Source organism: Podarcis gaigeae (genome assembly GCF_964106915.1).
Source record: "Podarcis gaigeae genome assembly, chromosome: 9".
Taxonomy (NCBI): Eukaryota; Metazoa; Chordata; class Lepidosauria; order Squamata; family Lacertidae; genus Podarcis; species Podarcis gaigeae.
The window spans coordinates 42,460,061-42,474,313 of NC_139685.1; the positions used below are offsets into that span (position 1 = coordinate 42,460,061).

At 37.5% G+C, this 14,253-nt stretch overlaps 1 protein-coding gene across 2 annotated transcripts in view; it reads right to left on the minus strand.

The window, feature by feature from the left end:
* The window catches only part of ARHGAP10 (Rho GTPase activating protein 10), a gene marked incomplete at its 5' end in the record, with an annotated part of 100,998 nt that overhangs the window by 55,615 nt on the left and 31,130 nt on the right, over positions 1-14,253 (minus strand). For both annotated transcript variants that reach the window (XM_083755633.1, XM_083755634.1), the window contains 8 exons: positions 1,758-1,864; positions 3,521-3,650; positions 5,120-5,224; positions 5,849-5,959; positions 6,334-6,435; positions 7,686-7,757; positions 12,935-12,996; positions 13,095-13,190. In XM_083755633.1, coding sequence (XP_083611759.1) covers positions 1,758-1,864; positions 3,521-3,650; positions 5,120-5,224; positions 5,849-5,959; positions 6,334-6,435; positions 7,686-7,757; positions 12,935-12,996; positions 13,095-13,190 — 785 coding nt within the window. The remainder of the gene's footprint in view (positions 1-1,757; positions 1,865-3,520; positions 3,651-5,119; positions 5,225-5,848; positions 5,960-6,333; positions 6,436-7,685; positions 7,758-12,934; positions 12,997-13,094; positions 13,191-14,253) is intronic.

Genomic DNA, 14,253 nt, shown 5'->3' on the forward strand with positions numbered 1-14,253 from the left:
CACACAAAATGCACCATCAGGTGTACCTCCAACGTGGGTTGTCTATAAGTATACCATGGTTGGGTAACACTTTTTAGACAAAGGGCTGCATTCTCTTTTTAGTGTTTTACCCAGGAGCATAGGCAAGTGTGAGTGGGCCCTTTGAATAGAATTCAAGTTGCAACCAGGCAAACACACTTGGGTACAGAATAGGACTGGTGAGGGGTATGGTCAAGAGACAGTTTTGAGGATCAGATAAGAGTCCTACCTAGAGGGCCACAATTGGTCCCCAGGCCTGGGATTCCCCACCCTGAGCGGATGTGAGGGTGATCTAGCTGAGACATCTGTCACCCTACCCTGAGCTATGGAATGAGAATGAGAGAGGGGCACAGAAAGAAAGACTGTTGCTATCAGAAGGCCATGGAGAGTCACGTGGTTGTATCCAACAAAGTTGTTTCATTAATGAAAGGACTTCTCCTCCCTCTCCTCCCCTATGCATTCATAGATCTGTTCTGGGGATCCCACTAACCCTTTAGAGCTGGTGTGGAGGGGGCATGAAGAGTGAAGAGGCAGGGAAAATTCTGTTATATAATTTTTGCAAGTTCACTGGATACAACCCATGGAGTTTGCATCCGGTCACAGTCTTAAGATGGTACAAGGCACAAGGTAGTAGACATTCAAATGAGGCTCTACTAAGTGATATGCCAGATGTGCTTGGTTTGCAGTTTCAAATATGGGGGAAATCAACCACTGTATTTTCTTTCTTCCCAGCAGCCCTAAGTACAACCTGATGCCTGCAGACCCTGATTTGATTGTCTGCTACTCCTATCATTACCACACATGGTGTCTTAAGACTGTGACCAGATGCAGACTCCATAGCTTCACCATAAGACAACTTTTTCCTTTCTCTCTACCCTGTTTACTATCTAGCCTGATGAAGAGTTCTGTAGAACTCAAAAGCTTTCAAAATATTTCATGATATTTTGGCTAGCCTATGAACATATTGCCCTAATCTGAATTTTTGAATTTGTTGAAAGGTTCCAGATATTACAGACACAGAAAGCCTACAAAATAAAGTAAACATAAAGCTACTAAAAAACTTTTCAGATGAATGTACTTTTTTGCATTTCCCTAGCTAGTTGGGACGCAGGTGGCGCTGTGGGTAAAACCTCAGCGCCTAGGGCTTGCCGATCGAAAGGTCGGCGGTTCGAATCCCTGCGGCGGGGTGCGCTCCCGTCGTTCGGTCCCAGCGCCTGCCAACCTAGCAGTTCGAAAGCATCCCTGGGTGCAAGTAGATAAATAGGGACCGCTTACTAGCGGGAAGGTAAACGGCGTTTCCGTGTGCGGCTCTGGCTCTGGCTCTGGCCAGAGCAGCGATGTCACGCTGGCCACGTGACCCGGAAGTGTCTCCGGACAGCGCTGGCCCCCGGCCTCTTGAGTGAGATGGGCGCACAACCCCAGAGTCTGGCAAGACTGGCCCGTACGGGCAGGGGTACCTTTACCTTTACCTTTAGCTAGTTATTCTCAAACTAAACTTTAATCCCTTTGGCATTAATGCAATATTGCAGATAAAATAAGAACATTTTGGGATGGCATCTCCTCTGCTCTTTACAACCCAACCCTAGAACTTTTCCAGAATTCTTATCATTTCATTATTATACCATACTATATTTAAAACAAAAAATGTCAACTACACAGAGAAGAACTATAGAGCATGCCTTATCTCTCATCATTTAGATACAGGGCACAAAGTACAATGAAATGTGAAATGTACTCACAATCTTTCCTCCTGACCTGTGCTCAAAGGGTATCATTGTAAACTTCTTAGTGTCCTTCTTGTACATGCAGTAATGTTTTACCCAGCTGGACCCAAATGGTGCAGGTCCTTCAACAAAACAGAAATGCTCAGCTTTAGAAGTATTTAAACATACATACTTTTCCATTTACATACATTTCTGCTCTGAATCTATTTTACAAACTTTTGTACTGAAAAGATCTCTGCAAAATCTTACGAGTTATCCTTCACCCATCTGCGTTTACAGAAGGGAATGAATAAAAACAAAGAACAATAGTGAGAAGTAAGAATAGGAGATCTGGAGAAATGTGGGCAGAGACTTATAAATGTGGGAGTGTTTCTAAAGGGATTGCAGTGGGCTGCAGTGGTAAAAAGGAAACACTCTGTACGATCGTTTGGTTGGATCCCAAGGGTGCCCTTTCACATATGGAAGGCATCTTCCACTCCCAAAGGGCACTGTTATGTACTGAAGTTCTCACCCTGGGCCAGCAGGGGGATACTGTAGATAGTTCAGGTCCACATATGCAAATAAGGGATCAAAAGTGACGTTCAGTGATTGGATAGTTACAGAAAGTTGTTACAGTTATATAAACAGGCTGGCTGAACCCTTCAGTTCATTTCTGTTCTGGCCTGTGAATAAACAAGAGCTGTTTGAAGAATCGCTCTGCCGTCTGATACGTTCACCCACAACTTAACAGGCACTGTTCTACATCTTACAATAAAGCATTGCATGCAAAAATGCATGAGCTGCAGAACTCAAGGAGCTCATTTTTTTGCTCAAAGTTCTCTGGCTACCCATTGTTCTGAAACCTAAACCTAACACTAACATTCATAATTTTCTTAAATACATTTCCTGTTGCACATTTGTGATTCCCATTTGCTTTTTAAAAAAACAACAAAAAACTTGCATTCAGCAATTTCATTTTTAAAAAATCACAGTGGTAGTATATATGGCTGGATCAGTACAATATGTTGTATGTGGGGCTACCTTTGAAAATGGTATGAAACTGCCAATGGTTCAAAACAAGGCAGCAAGTTTGCTACCAGGAACTGGACTGTATGATCATATACCCAAGCATTGTCACCTGCACTGATCTAACTATTTCAGTATTTGTTCAAAGTGCTCAACAGCAAAACTTTTGGCAACTTCTTATAGCATATTACAGCTCTTAAATTACAAAGGACAAAAGAGACAGCATGGGAAACCTACAGAATTAAAATAAGAAATGTGTGCACAAAACTATATTAACTTTACTCCTGACTGTTGTGGATCCTAAGGAACTATAGGTGAACAGCTTGGGGGGGGGGGGGGAATCAGTAGTAACCTAAGGTAAAATCCCCAAATGCGAGCTGAGCATCAAAATGATTACTATAGTTATCACTTGTTATTTGCATGCTATCCTTCATCAGATGATCTCAGGGTGAATAAATTAAATTATTATTTATTGATAAGTTGCAGTCACCTGTAACACTAAAAGTTCTTCAACTGACTTACAATGTATTTAATATTTACCGTATTTTATCTAATCCATATGTAAAATCACAGCACACTTTAAAAAGCAAAATTACAACAATTACTAAACATCAGAGATTTCCCTCCCAAAGCCCAGACATACTTATCAACTGACAGAAAACAAAAGGCAATTCCAAATCCTTTCCCCTGAGCATCAAATGTATGGTCACCCTGAGCAACCTTCACAATTAGTTTCCAAAACCTCCCATCACAAAAGGAAGCAAATATCTTACTTTTCTCCTGCACATAAAGGTAGCCTTCCTTTGCAAATTGGTTTGCTCTTTTATGCTCCAGGGGATTTCGCTTGATTTTGTTCATGAGATCTTCGACTTCTGATCTTGTCCCTTCAAAACGATTTCTTGTCTATATAAGAGAAGGTTTTAGAAAAGGTTTTAACGAGTGAAAACGGTAAACAGAGTATCCCTGTTTAAAAAACCAAAAGAGCCAGGATGATTAACACGCCTCTTGGGTGTCTGACATCCCTAAAAACTAATTGAAGGTTTCTTTTGTTTTTTATGAGCAAGAGAAGATTTAAAATCAAAGCTACATAAAGCTTCAAGAAGAAAGTCTGGCAAAACAGCAGGTGGTGCCTAAAGACTCTGTTGGCTTGTTTCAAAGGGCAGGGGGAACGAATGATGGAATGATCAATAGCCCTTTCAGAAACTGATCCTCGTTGTTCATATAATATATGGTAGACCAGGCTTTCCTGGTCTTGGATCCCCTAATGTTCGCCATCCCTGACCATTTAGGATGTGACGGCTGGGGCTGATAGGAGGTGGAATACAACAACATCTGGGGACCCACGGTTGAGAAAGGCAGTGTGCACAATTGGTAGCAGCTTTACCTACAACTAAGTCCCACTGGATCAAGCCCTTTATCCCAATAACATTATATTGGAATTTTGTTAAGTGCACACAGACATTTAGGGTTGGTAAAAACAAGTACAAACAAGTGGATTTATATTACATAAAGTTATGTTTTATTATAGTACATAATGAACGGATTGCCCTTGAAAAGGATGAAACCTATAATTGTGGTTACTACCTTCAGCAAAGTCACCACAAACCATACAATACAGAGAACTGTCAAAAGTTCACATTTCAAATAATTCTGCATGCATATTAGAATATCATCATATGAAAGGTGTTTCCAGCCACCCCACCTTTTGTACTTGGAAGCCCTGTAAGAAGCTTCTGCAGGAAGAGGAGACTGTGAGCAACATCATGGTAGGGTTGTTTCTAGGACTGAAGTGAAACAGTGACACTCCCTTGTTATTTTTGCTATTGGATGCTGCATGTTGTTTAAGTAATCTTGTTCTATTTATTTTTGTATGTTATTATATTTTTGCGTTGCTATGTTATCATGAAATTATTACTGTGTTATTGTTTTGACATGTTACTATGAAATTGTTTGTGTAGTGTTTGTTTGAAATGTATCATTCCTTCTTTGCTGTAAATCACTTTGAGCATGATTTTTGGGGAGAAAAGCAGCAGCGTACAAATAAAATGAATGATTTTTTTTAAAAAAAATAGTGTCTAAATGAGCAATTTTCATGTATACAGCATGTAAGTCAAGAGAGGAAATTATTTTTCACAAGTTCAGCATAAAATAGCTGAGAGAAACACTGAATCAGGTTGCTGTACGGAGGCTTAACAAGTCATTCAGCCTTTTAGCCTGAAGATGGCATTGTATTCCCTAAAGCTTATTTGCCTCACTTTTCAGAAATACAAAAAAGAAAAAGAAAAGAAAAAAGCAATAGCATGGACAACTTGTGTGGAAGGACATTTAAACTAAATATAAAAAGCTTAAATTAAAAGAGTACCTTCACTTACATTCTGGATATTGATCTGCAGAGCCATTTTGTAGTGATTAAAATCTTTGGCAAGCTCATAACCCTGATGGTAGAAGGTGAACATTCCTTGAAAAAATGACAGGACCTGAAATACAAATAATAATTATTATTATTCTCAAATTCTTGGGAGTAGGTCCCAATGAATACAAGTTGAATAACTAATTATTAGTAGAATTCCACAACATTGCACAGAGATATTTAAAATTAATGTCAAAATCCATACAGATATTCAGTACTCATATTCAATACAACTAAATGTCCTGAGCAAGAAAAAACTCAAGAAGGAAACAGTACACAATAGTACAATTGTGGAAGACAGCCTCCTTAGCTTAAGCTGGTTTTTCCAAGCCTTAGCACCCATCAAATACATACTAACTCACTTCTTTATGTTAATAGTTACACAACCAGCACTGTCCACAAAGCTGTGATAGTCACACAGAGATTGCAACAGTGAGAAATATTGCCAGATAGAAGCACCTTAAACATGACTATGTGAATCTGTGAAGGAGAACTTATTTGGCCACATATTGGATGTATCAGATCAGCATGCAAATGAAAAAGAAAATGAGCTACACTGATGTAGAGAAAGCATGTGCAGGGCCTTGCATTGCTTAACCAGATTTTGTGTTTTGCTCTCTGCTACACCCATTACACTTCACTACATCCTAAAATTTATTTCACAAAGAATATTTTACACCACAGTACTTACAGGTTCTACAAATTCAAATTTCTTTCGTTCTTGTATCTCTTGTAGCTTACACACATATTCAAGTGACAGTTCATAAAAATGTTTTCGGTTTACCTCCACTTGGTAGTCTGCCTGGATAAAAAACAAAGAAACAGTGCTTTAAAGAGTCACACATCCTATTCAGACTGATGCAAACTATATTCTGCACGGACCACCACAATCCAACACAGTTGAGTGCATCTAAGTTAACTGCTCAGTGGACTTAAGCACACCTGATTATGACCCAAGTATTTCAAATGACAAAAAGGACAAACTTCTACGTATGGCCCAGGATTCATTCCACAGTGTTCATTAGATTAGCCTGTGTATTGCAGTTTGAAGTGCTCATGCAGTTTAAAAACAAACAAACCCATATATGTAAGTGGATAGGTAAGCAAATAGGAGAATTATATTTACTTTCTCACTTAAGAGGGGAAACATCTTTGACAAGTTAATACAGGCATTACCTCCAATAACTGAGTTTCTTTCTTCTTAGCTGACATATTTAAATGCTTGTCTAGTAAACTGTAGTTCTTTTCTGTTTCTTTATCAAATTTCTTCTTTTCTTCCTGTAAGTACAATTTTAAAAGTACAAGAAAATTTAAGCAGTGAAATACGACAACACATTTGCTTTTATTTTGTTATCCAACTATTTCATTATTTTAAGCAAAGCTAACCATTTATTTTTGCAACATGTCCATTGTTGTTTTTCACATCACAAATGTACAAATATGCTTATAGATGGAATACAATCTAACAAATCAATTTTCATCTAACAAATCAATTTTCCCAGTTGCTGAATTTGATTTTCCCAGTTGTTGAATTTAACAACTGGGAAAATTGATTTGTTTAAACAATGCTGGAGAAACCCAACAATGATGTACCACATGTACCTCCAAAGGGCTACAATTCAATAAATGCGATTCCACCACAGAGAAGACCCTATTCCATGTCACTGTCCAATAAATGACACCTATCAGCAGAAAAAAATTAAACATGTTTCATTTCCTTTAATCAAGTGACAGTCTAACCTGCGGATCTCAGGGCTCAGACAAGCTGATTCATAGATAAACTCCACAATGCAGCTTACGCTCATTATGTTCTAGTCACTTGATTAATGAAAACGAAACATGTTTAAATTAATTTGATTATTTAATAAAAACCACGTGAATGTGCAAGTGAACAAAACAATAGCTCAAAAGAAAAAAGCCCCTTCCAATTTTAGATGATGAACCCATTTCACGGCCTTTCAGAAGAGACATTCCCTCCTGTTTGGGAGAAAATGAGAAATGCCTCTTAAGAAGGCATCTTCTCCCTCATATATTTGTAGAAACTTACATGAAAAATATCTGAGGCTTTATTTAACTAAGGACACGTGTTTTAATCAAGCATACTCTTGCAGTGCAACCCTAAACATGTTTAGTCAAACATAAAAACCCCACTTTTTTCAATGGGGTTACACTGAGTAAGTGTGTTTAGGACTGCATTCTTGATTGACTGATCAGCTAAATGTTGGTTATAAGTGCTTTCTTCTGGGTTACATAAACCTAGAATAGTAGAATGGGGTCATTCATCTTAAATGCATTCAATACCTGTCTGAAACTAGAAGAACTGAAAATTAGTGTTGGTAGATTGGAAATGGCCCCTGTTTCTATATGCTTTTGGTACATTTTTGCCCTTACTTCTTTACGAGCTAGGCCTGCAAAAGGATTGTTTTTTTAAACTCCCCAATCTGTTCAAAGTTAAATGTTCTCTAATTTTACCTACCAAACTAACACACACAAAATTTAACTACAAAGGCAAAAAGCTACCAACAAACCTTTACAGCTCCAAGTTGCTCTTTTCTGAATCTTTCCAGAGGTTTGATCAGCGTTTCAGTAACACTAAGGGCCTTCCAAGGAAGAAGAAAACCAAATATTAGTCTTACAAGCTTACACCATGTACTTACAAATATTTCAGTTTGCAGAATTATTGTAGATCTGTTTCCATAATTTCAAAGCCGAAGTCAACCTTTCTCTCAGGCCAACAGCTACTTTGCCATTAGAAAAAGCCCCAATTGTACGTGTACATTGTTTTATCAGTCATAAATATTTGTTAAAGGGGTTGGAAGAGTCTTGCCAGAGTACACACCTTCTGTGCCAAGGTCATTTTGGGTACTGGTGCATGAAGGTGGTGAATGCATGCACTAGACCCATATACACAACCAGGCTCATTTTCAGAATTCTGTTTTCCTTGTTTATAGTATCATAGAATTGTAGAATTGTAGAGTTGGAAAGGACCCTGAATATCATCTTGCCCAACCCTCTGCAATGCAGGAATCCTGCCCACAGCCATTCCTAGGTGGGCTTGAACAACCAACCTTCTGGTTAACAGCCACACAGGCTGACCCATTGCATCACAATGCACACAAACTATAGTATATGTACTACACCAGCAAAGTTTGAAAGTTAGCTTGCATTTTAGTAGGGGATTTCTGCTTTCCTCCTTCAGCAGAAACTCCAGATACAAAGCAAGTTACACGCTAGACAGATCCAGAAAGTATTTAATGGAAACAAAAAGCCAATAATGTCCTTTAAAAAAAAACTTCAACTATATCAATTGAAAGAATATTAACTTCTGTATTATCATACAGTCAGAAAATTATACTAAATTAATGACTGACATTTTAAAGTCTATAGGATGCAGGAAGTTGATAATACTCTATGCATACCCTTTAAGAGTGAATGGAAAGCCTAAACTTTGCTTTCATATGCTACAGTGGAAGAAGGATGTGTTCTTTGATGCCTAAATTATTAATACCTTCAGTATTTGTCCATATAAGAAAAAAGTACTGTTCTGGGCTCATTTCAGACTAGATATTAAGAACATGGTGTCTGTTCTAAAGGCATTCTTCGAAGAGTCTCCCACGACCCACATACTAACTACTCTGAGTTCCAGTCTGAAAGAACATTTTGCACTCATTCCATTGGCAAAGGAACAGCTGACCTTTAGTTGGTTAGCACATTTTTTTCTTTTTTAAAAAGGGGAACACATTTTTTTTAAATATATGATTTACTGTAGCAGAGGAAAACAAGCTTCTCAGATGCTGAAAAAATTATTTAGTTACTTACTGCTTGAAATACACAGAACTAGAGCAACTTATACATAGATAAAGCAATCTTTTAGAGCAGGACTTAAAAGTCTTATTCGTTTTCATTTTCCCTTTTGTTGTTGTCAAAACATACCTAAAGCATTTTCAAGCGCCCCATCAAAATATAATCTTTTTTTTACTTCCACGTCTTCAGTTTAGACAGCTCCCATCCCTCTTTCCAATATAGCCTCACAAGACACGTCACATGTAAGTTCCTTAGTAGAAAGGACTGTGCAAAATTTGAGTTGGTCTGATCAAACTCAGGAAAGTTTCTCAACCTGACTGAGCTAAAGTTTAGGTATATGCCTTTATATTATTTCTATGAGGCCTTTCACCATCCTTCCACCATGACTGGTAACAGCCCCTGTCCTACATGCACCCACAAGTATCTTCTTCCCCATCTTTTTATGAAATAAATCTCTAAAACGAGTCTGTAAAAGGTGTCAGCCTTTGAAGGCATTTACAGAGTTCTGCCTAAAGTATGATTAGTTTCAGGGGTTGGAGAAGTATTTTCAAGATTCGTGCAATTTGCTTAGCTATTTATGGAAATGTTCAAGGAAACTCCAGCATGCACATTTTGAAATGAAAATAAGACTCAGCACAATCTTTATAAATTGAGGAAGGTACATTCTGAAATATACAAAAAAGCATGAATGAGCACAAGAGACTTGCCTGCTCTACCACCTTTACATGTGATGGCGTTAACTGGATACAATGCTAAGTCATGATTTAGAATTAATAGCATGAACTTCAACAACCCTAAGACTTGCATGATCTTGCATGATGAAAAAGGAGTTGAGATGCTTCCACTAGCATTTTAGATTAAGTACAGTTTAATTTGTCATCTGAACCCTAAAACTGTGGCTAATCTTAACTACAGCGAGTTGAAACTAGACAGCTTCAAACCATGATTTCTAGTTAAGATTAACCACAATTGTTGAGAGAACACAACAAGCTGTGGTTAATCTAAACTGTGAACGAAAGCTTTCAAACTCATGCTCACAGCCATACCAAAAGAGAGGGTTGTGTGCAAGTCCAATACTCCTTTTTCATTATGCTAGGCTAGAGATAGGCAATGTGGTACACTCCAGATGTTGTGGACTTCCAATTTCCATCAGCATTAGGCAACATAGCCTCTGATAAGAGATTATGGGAGTTGTGATCCAGAAGATCTGAATAGTACCATGCTGCCTATCCCATGCTAAGCCATGGTTCAGTGTTACATCAGAATGAAGCCTGTAAGGAAGTACAAATATGTGTGAGTAACAGAACACAGATTCAGAAGGCTAATGTATTTACAATTTTCATTGGTTGCAAATACATTCGGTTTCAAATAAATTATTTCTAGTAGCTGAAAGTAGAATGTTAAATTATTGACCATTGTCTGTTTGTCAAATATTGTCAAATAGGAATAGTGTTGTAAATGAGTTTATTATTGGACAAATGCTAGAACATTAGCAGTGGCAAAGTTTTTATCGGTGGTTGTAAGAACAAATAATCCCTATATTCTGAACAAAATGCTTGTTTAACCTGGAGGTAAGCTGTATGTATTGTGTATTGCTTTGTAATGATTTGTTGGGTCTCTGGACCGTAATAAAGATTGATGATTATTATCTAACGGAAGAAAATCTTCTGAAGTATTTTCACAGCTACAAAGAAAAAGGTTTTTCCAAATTGTAATTCTTATTTACGACTGCATTCCTTTAAGGGTATCACCAAATACACTTGTAATGCCTAACCAGCTGGACTTGTATTTTTGGACACCATCCAAAATATCCCCAAGTGACCAAAAGAAAAATCTCTCTCAATTTCAGCCTTGGGGAATTTAACCAAGTTACAGAAGAGTGTGTTTTTATCAGAACTACCCAATAATAGCTTGTGGGAATTTTTTTAAAGCCCCATGTTTTCTTTCAAAAAATGACTCATTTATTTCACATCCCTATGGACAAAAACAACATTAAGAAAAAAAAGTAAATGGGCTACTGATAAAATGTTCCACATTCACTGATCTAAGAGAACAGGCAGGATGTCAACACTACAAGCACATATTTCCTAATCAGCAACCTGCTTTTGAATTTGTGAATATTATTGTAATGAGGTCTTAAGGAAGGAAATGGGTCTTTTAAATTAAAAAAATAGTCTATATTTTCATACATTTGCCTGAAGGGACTATGTTGAATAGGTCACTGAGTGCCTTTGCTGGCAAACAGGGAAAAGGGGGAGAGAAAAGAGAATGGGAACATGAAGAACTCATGGTTTGAAACTGGCTTGTTTTGAAACTAACCAGAGTTTCCACAAGCCCTGGTTCAAGCTATAGAAGCCAACATTAATGGAAAACAAAAGCTTCCAAGCTCCTTCTCTCAACTGCACAAGCCCAGAAGGAGGTTAGGCTCTGTCATACAGTGGTAAACCTCAGATGCCGGTGTCCTGTGAAGCCCACTAGTTGCCCTTGCACATCTGCAAGCAAATTTACTCTTCCACCAGTGTCTTGCTACCAAATTTGCCCCACCGCTTTTTGCCACTTCTGTCAAAAAATCAAACATTTACTTTCCTTGCCATCTTTTCTTCGGTTTCTGCAGTGCACTGCAATGCTGAGCTCAGTATTGCTCTTGCTGCCCTAACTTTATTTCCAGTTTCTTCCTTCATACTTCTTTCGATCACAGATAACACTAAGTAGTTGTTCTTTTAAAGTTGCTTAGTTTTATTGTTATTTTAACTTTTTGTAAGCTATTCTGGAAAGCTGTTGAAGGGTGGGCTATACATCAAAACAATTTTTATTGTTGTTAGCCACTTTGGGAATTCTATATGGCAAGACAGCAAATAAAGAAAGGGCTGCCATATGTTGAGGAACTCTACCAGCAAATTCCATTAACATACGTCTGTGCAGCTACTCAGAGTAAGACATATTTGTGGCATATACTTAAGTTTTCAAAACATTTTGGCAGTAATAGTTTTAAGGCCAGTTTACACCACAAAACCAGGTGCTTTACAAGGCATTCTATGCACAGAATGTTGCACTGAAGAGGAATTTCTGTGAACAGATGCATTATGGCACAGAAAAATCAATAAAAATTCACATCAGCCTACGGTGTCTTCAACAGATTGTAAAAAGAGAAGTCAGTGATGCAGCTAATCCCAAAACACTACATCACCTTTTTTTTTTAAGGTTGCAAGAAGAATGAGCTGTTAAAGAGTAGCCAGAGTTGGAGGAGTTCCTCTGGGAAGACTTTGTAATTTCGACTTAAAAAAAAAAAAACAACAACTCAGAGAGACTTTTATATAGCTTTGGCCTGGAACCAAATTTTGTGTGGTGCTATATATCCTAACATTCCATTGGTTTCAGTGGAACATCTGTGGAATGTTGGCACTGTTAAAATGTACAGTGAGCTGAAAACATAGACAAGATGAAATATAGTCTCATTTTATTCCATCTGTCAGCACTAAGGTGACATACACACAAAAGTCAAAATATTTGCTATAGCACCCTGAAAGCAGAAACTCATAGCGAAAAAGGTAATGAAGAATTTCATTTTCTGCACTAATTCCTTCAACTTTCAAACTGAAAAAACTGTGTCCTTTAATTCCAAAGAGTTGATGATCCTTTGCATGTGTGTTCATGCAATTTCCTCGTATGAAAGGTTTGAAGAACAGTGGAAAGTGCCATGAAAATGAGGAGTCCAGTAGATACAGTGACAGAAAACAAAAGCTAGAACCAAGTGTATTCTTAGTGTTCTGAAGAATTCAACAGTTTGTGCCTACTAAAAACAATTTCAAATGGAGTCTTCTACCACTGCCCTAAACAGAACACTTCAGTGATAAGAAACTGCTATGTACTGAGTCAGACCACTAGCCCATCTAGCCCAATGTTGTCTATATTCAGTAGTGACCAGAAGGACAGCATGAGCTGATCTCACTTCTCAATGCCGCCAAGAACTTACCAGTATTTCTCTTTGTTCTTCTAGATTTTTCAGAAAGTTAGAGAATTCATGGAGGGATGCATCTGCAACAGGAATAAAAACATCAAGACACATGGTATACTATCAGAAAAGTAGGAAAAACTAAAAAATATTACATGCTCATTGCCCCTCATTAACATACCTATACATCGTTCATCATCTGTTTCTGCATCACCAATAAACTCAAATTTAAAGTCTCTCAGTGAATGGGCAAACTTTCTTTGGGCAGCTGAGAGATCTGTAAAGAAAGAAAAAATATAAATTTCAAATCAAGAACCTAGAATAAACAGAGTGCAATATTTACGTTTAATTCAACTTAAATTGAAATTTTCCCATGAAGAGGCTTGTAGATCATGCCACAAATGCACAAAAGATTAAACTATAATAAAAGTTTGTGTAATTTTATGCTTCTTAAAGCTACACTTTCAAATCCTTTAACTAGCAATGGAACCATTCATAATTATCCAAATGTATTATGAATTGAGCTTGGCTGTATTATGAATTCAGTATCATTTCCGCCAGTTTTATCTGGCTCAGGATTGCACTAATTTATTTTTTTTTAATGTAGATCACACAATGCTAAACTCAGCTCATCTGCATTTTAAATCACTAGGAGAAAACAGACATAAATCAATGATAAAAATAACATTTTACATTTGCAGTTCAGATATTTTCTAACCAATGCAAACAAAGTGACTGATACAGTCATTAACACTTGTTAGACAACTAAAAATGCATATGTCATATGAGGGCAACCAAGCTACTGGTTGCTTAGGATTTTGGTGACTATAACTTGTGATGGACCTACGAACCGGACCTGCCACATGGGGCTGCTCATAACACTTCACAGTCCACATCCACAACAACCTTCAACCAGCTTACCTAACTAGGTAAGATAAATATAAATTGTCAGTGGTGCTTATGCGTAGGCCTAATAATTCATAATATCCATTCTCATTTGGACAGATAAAGGATATTGCGTTAGTCAATTGCTTATTTTCTATTTCCCTTCAAGAACATCTTCTCCTAAAGTATGGCAGCCACAGATCAACTTTTCCCCAAGACAGAAACACCTAATGTGAAAACTAGTGATAGAAAAACTCTTAATGTTGTGGACATAGGGAAAATGATTCCCTTTGGAATAATGGAAATGAGATATATTCACCTTAAGTATGGAAAAGACAGGCCCAGGATAAAGGCTAGGCTCCCAGAATCTCATATTCAAGTTATTTATAGTTCAACAGACATGGCTGAAATGGAAACGCTTTACAGATATGCAGACACAAAAATTTTAATCCTGT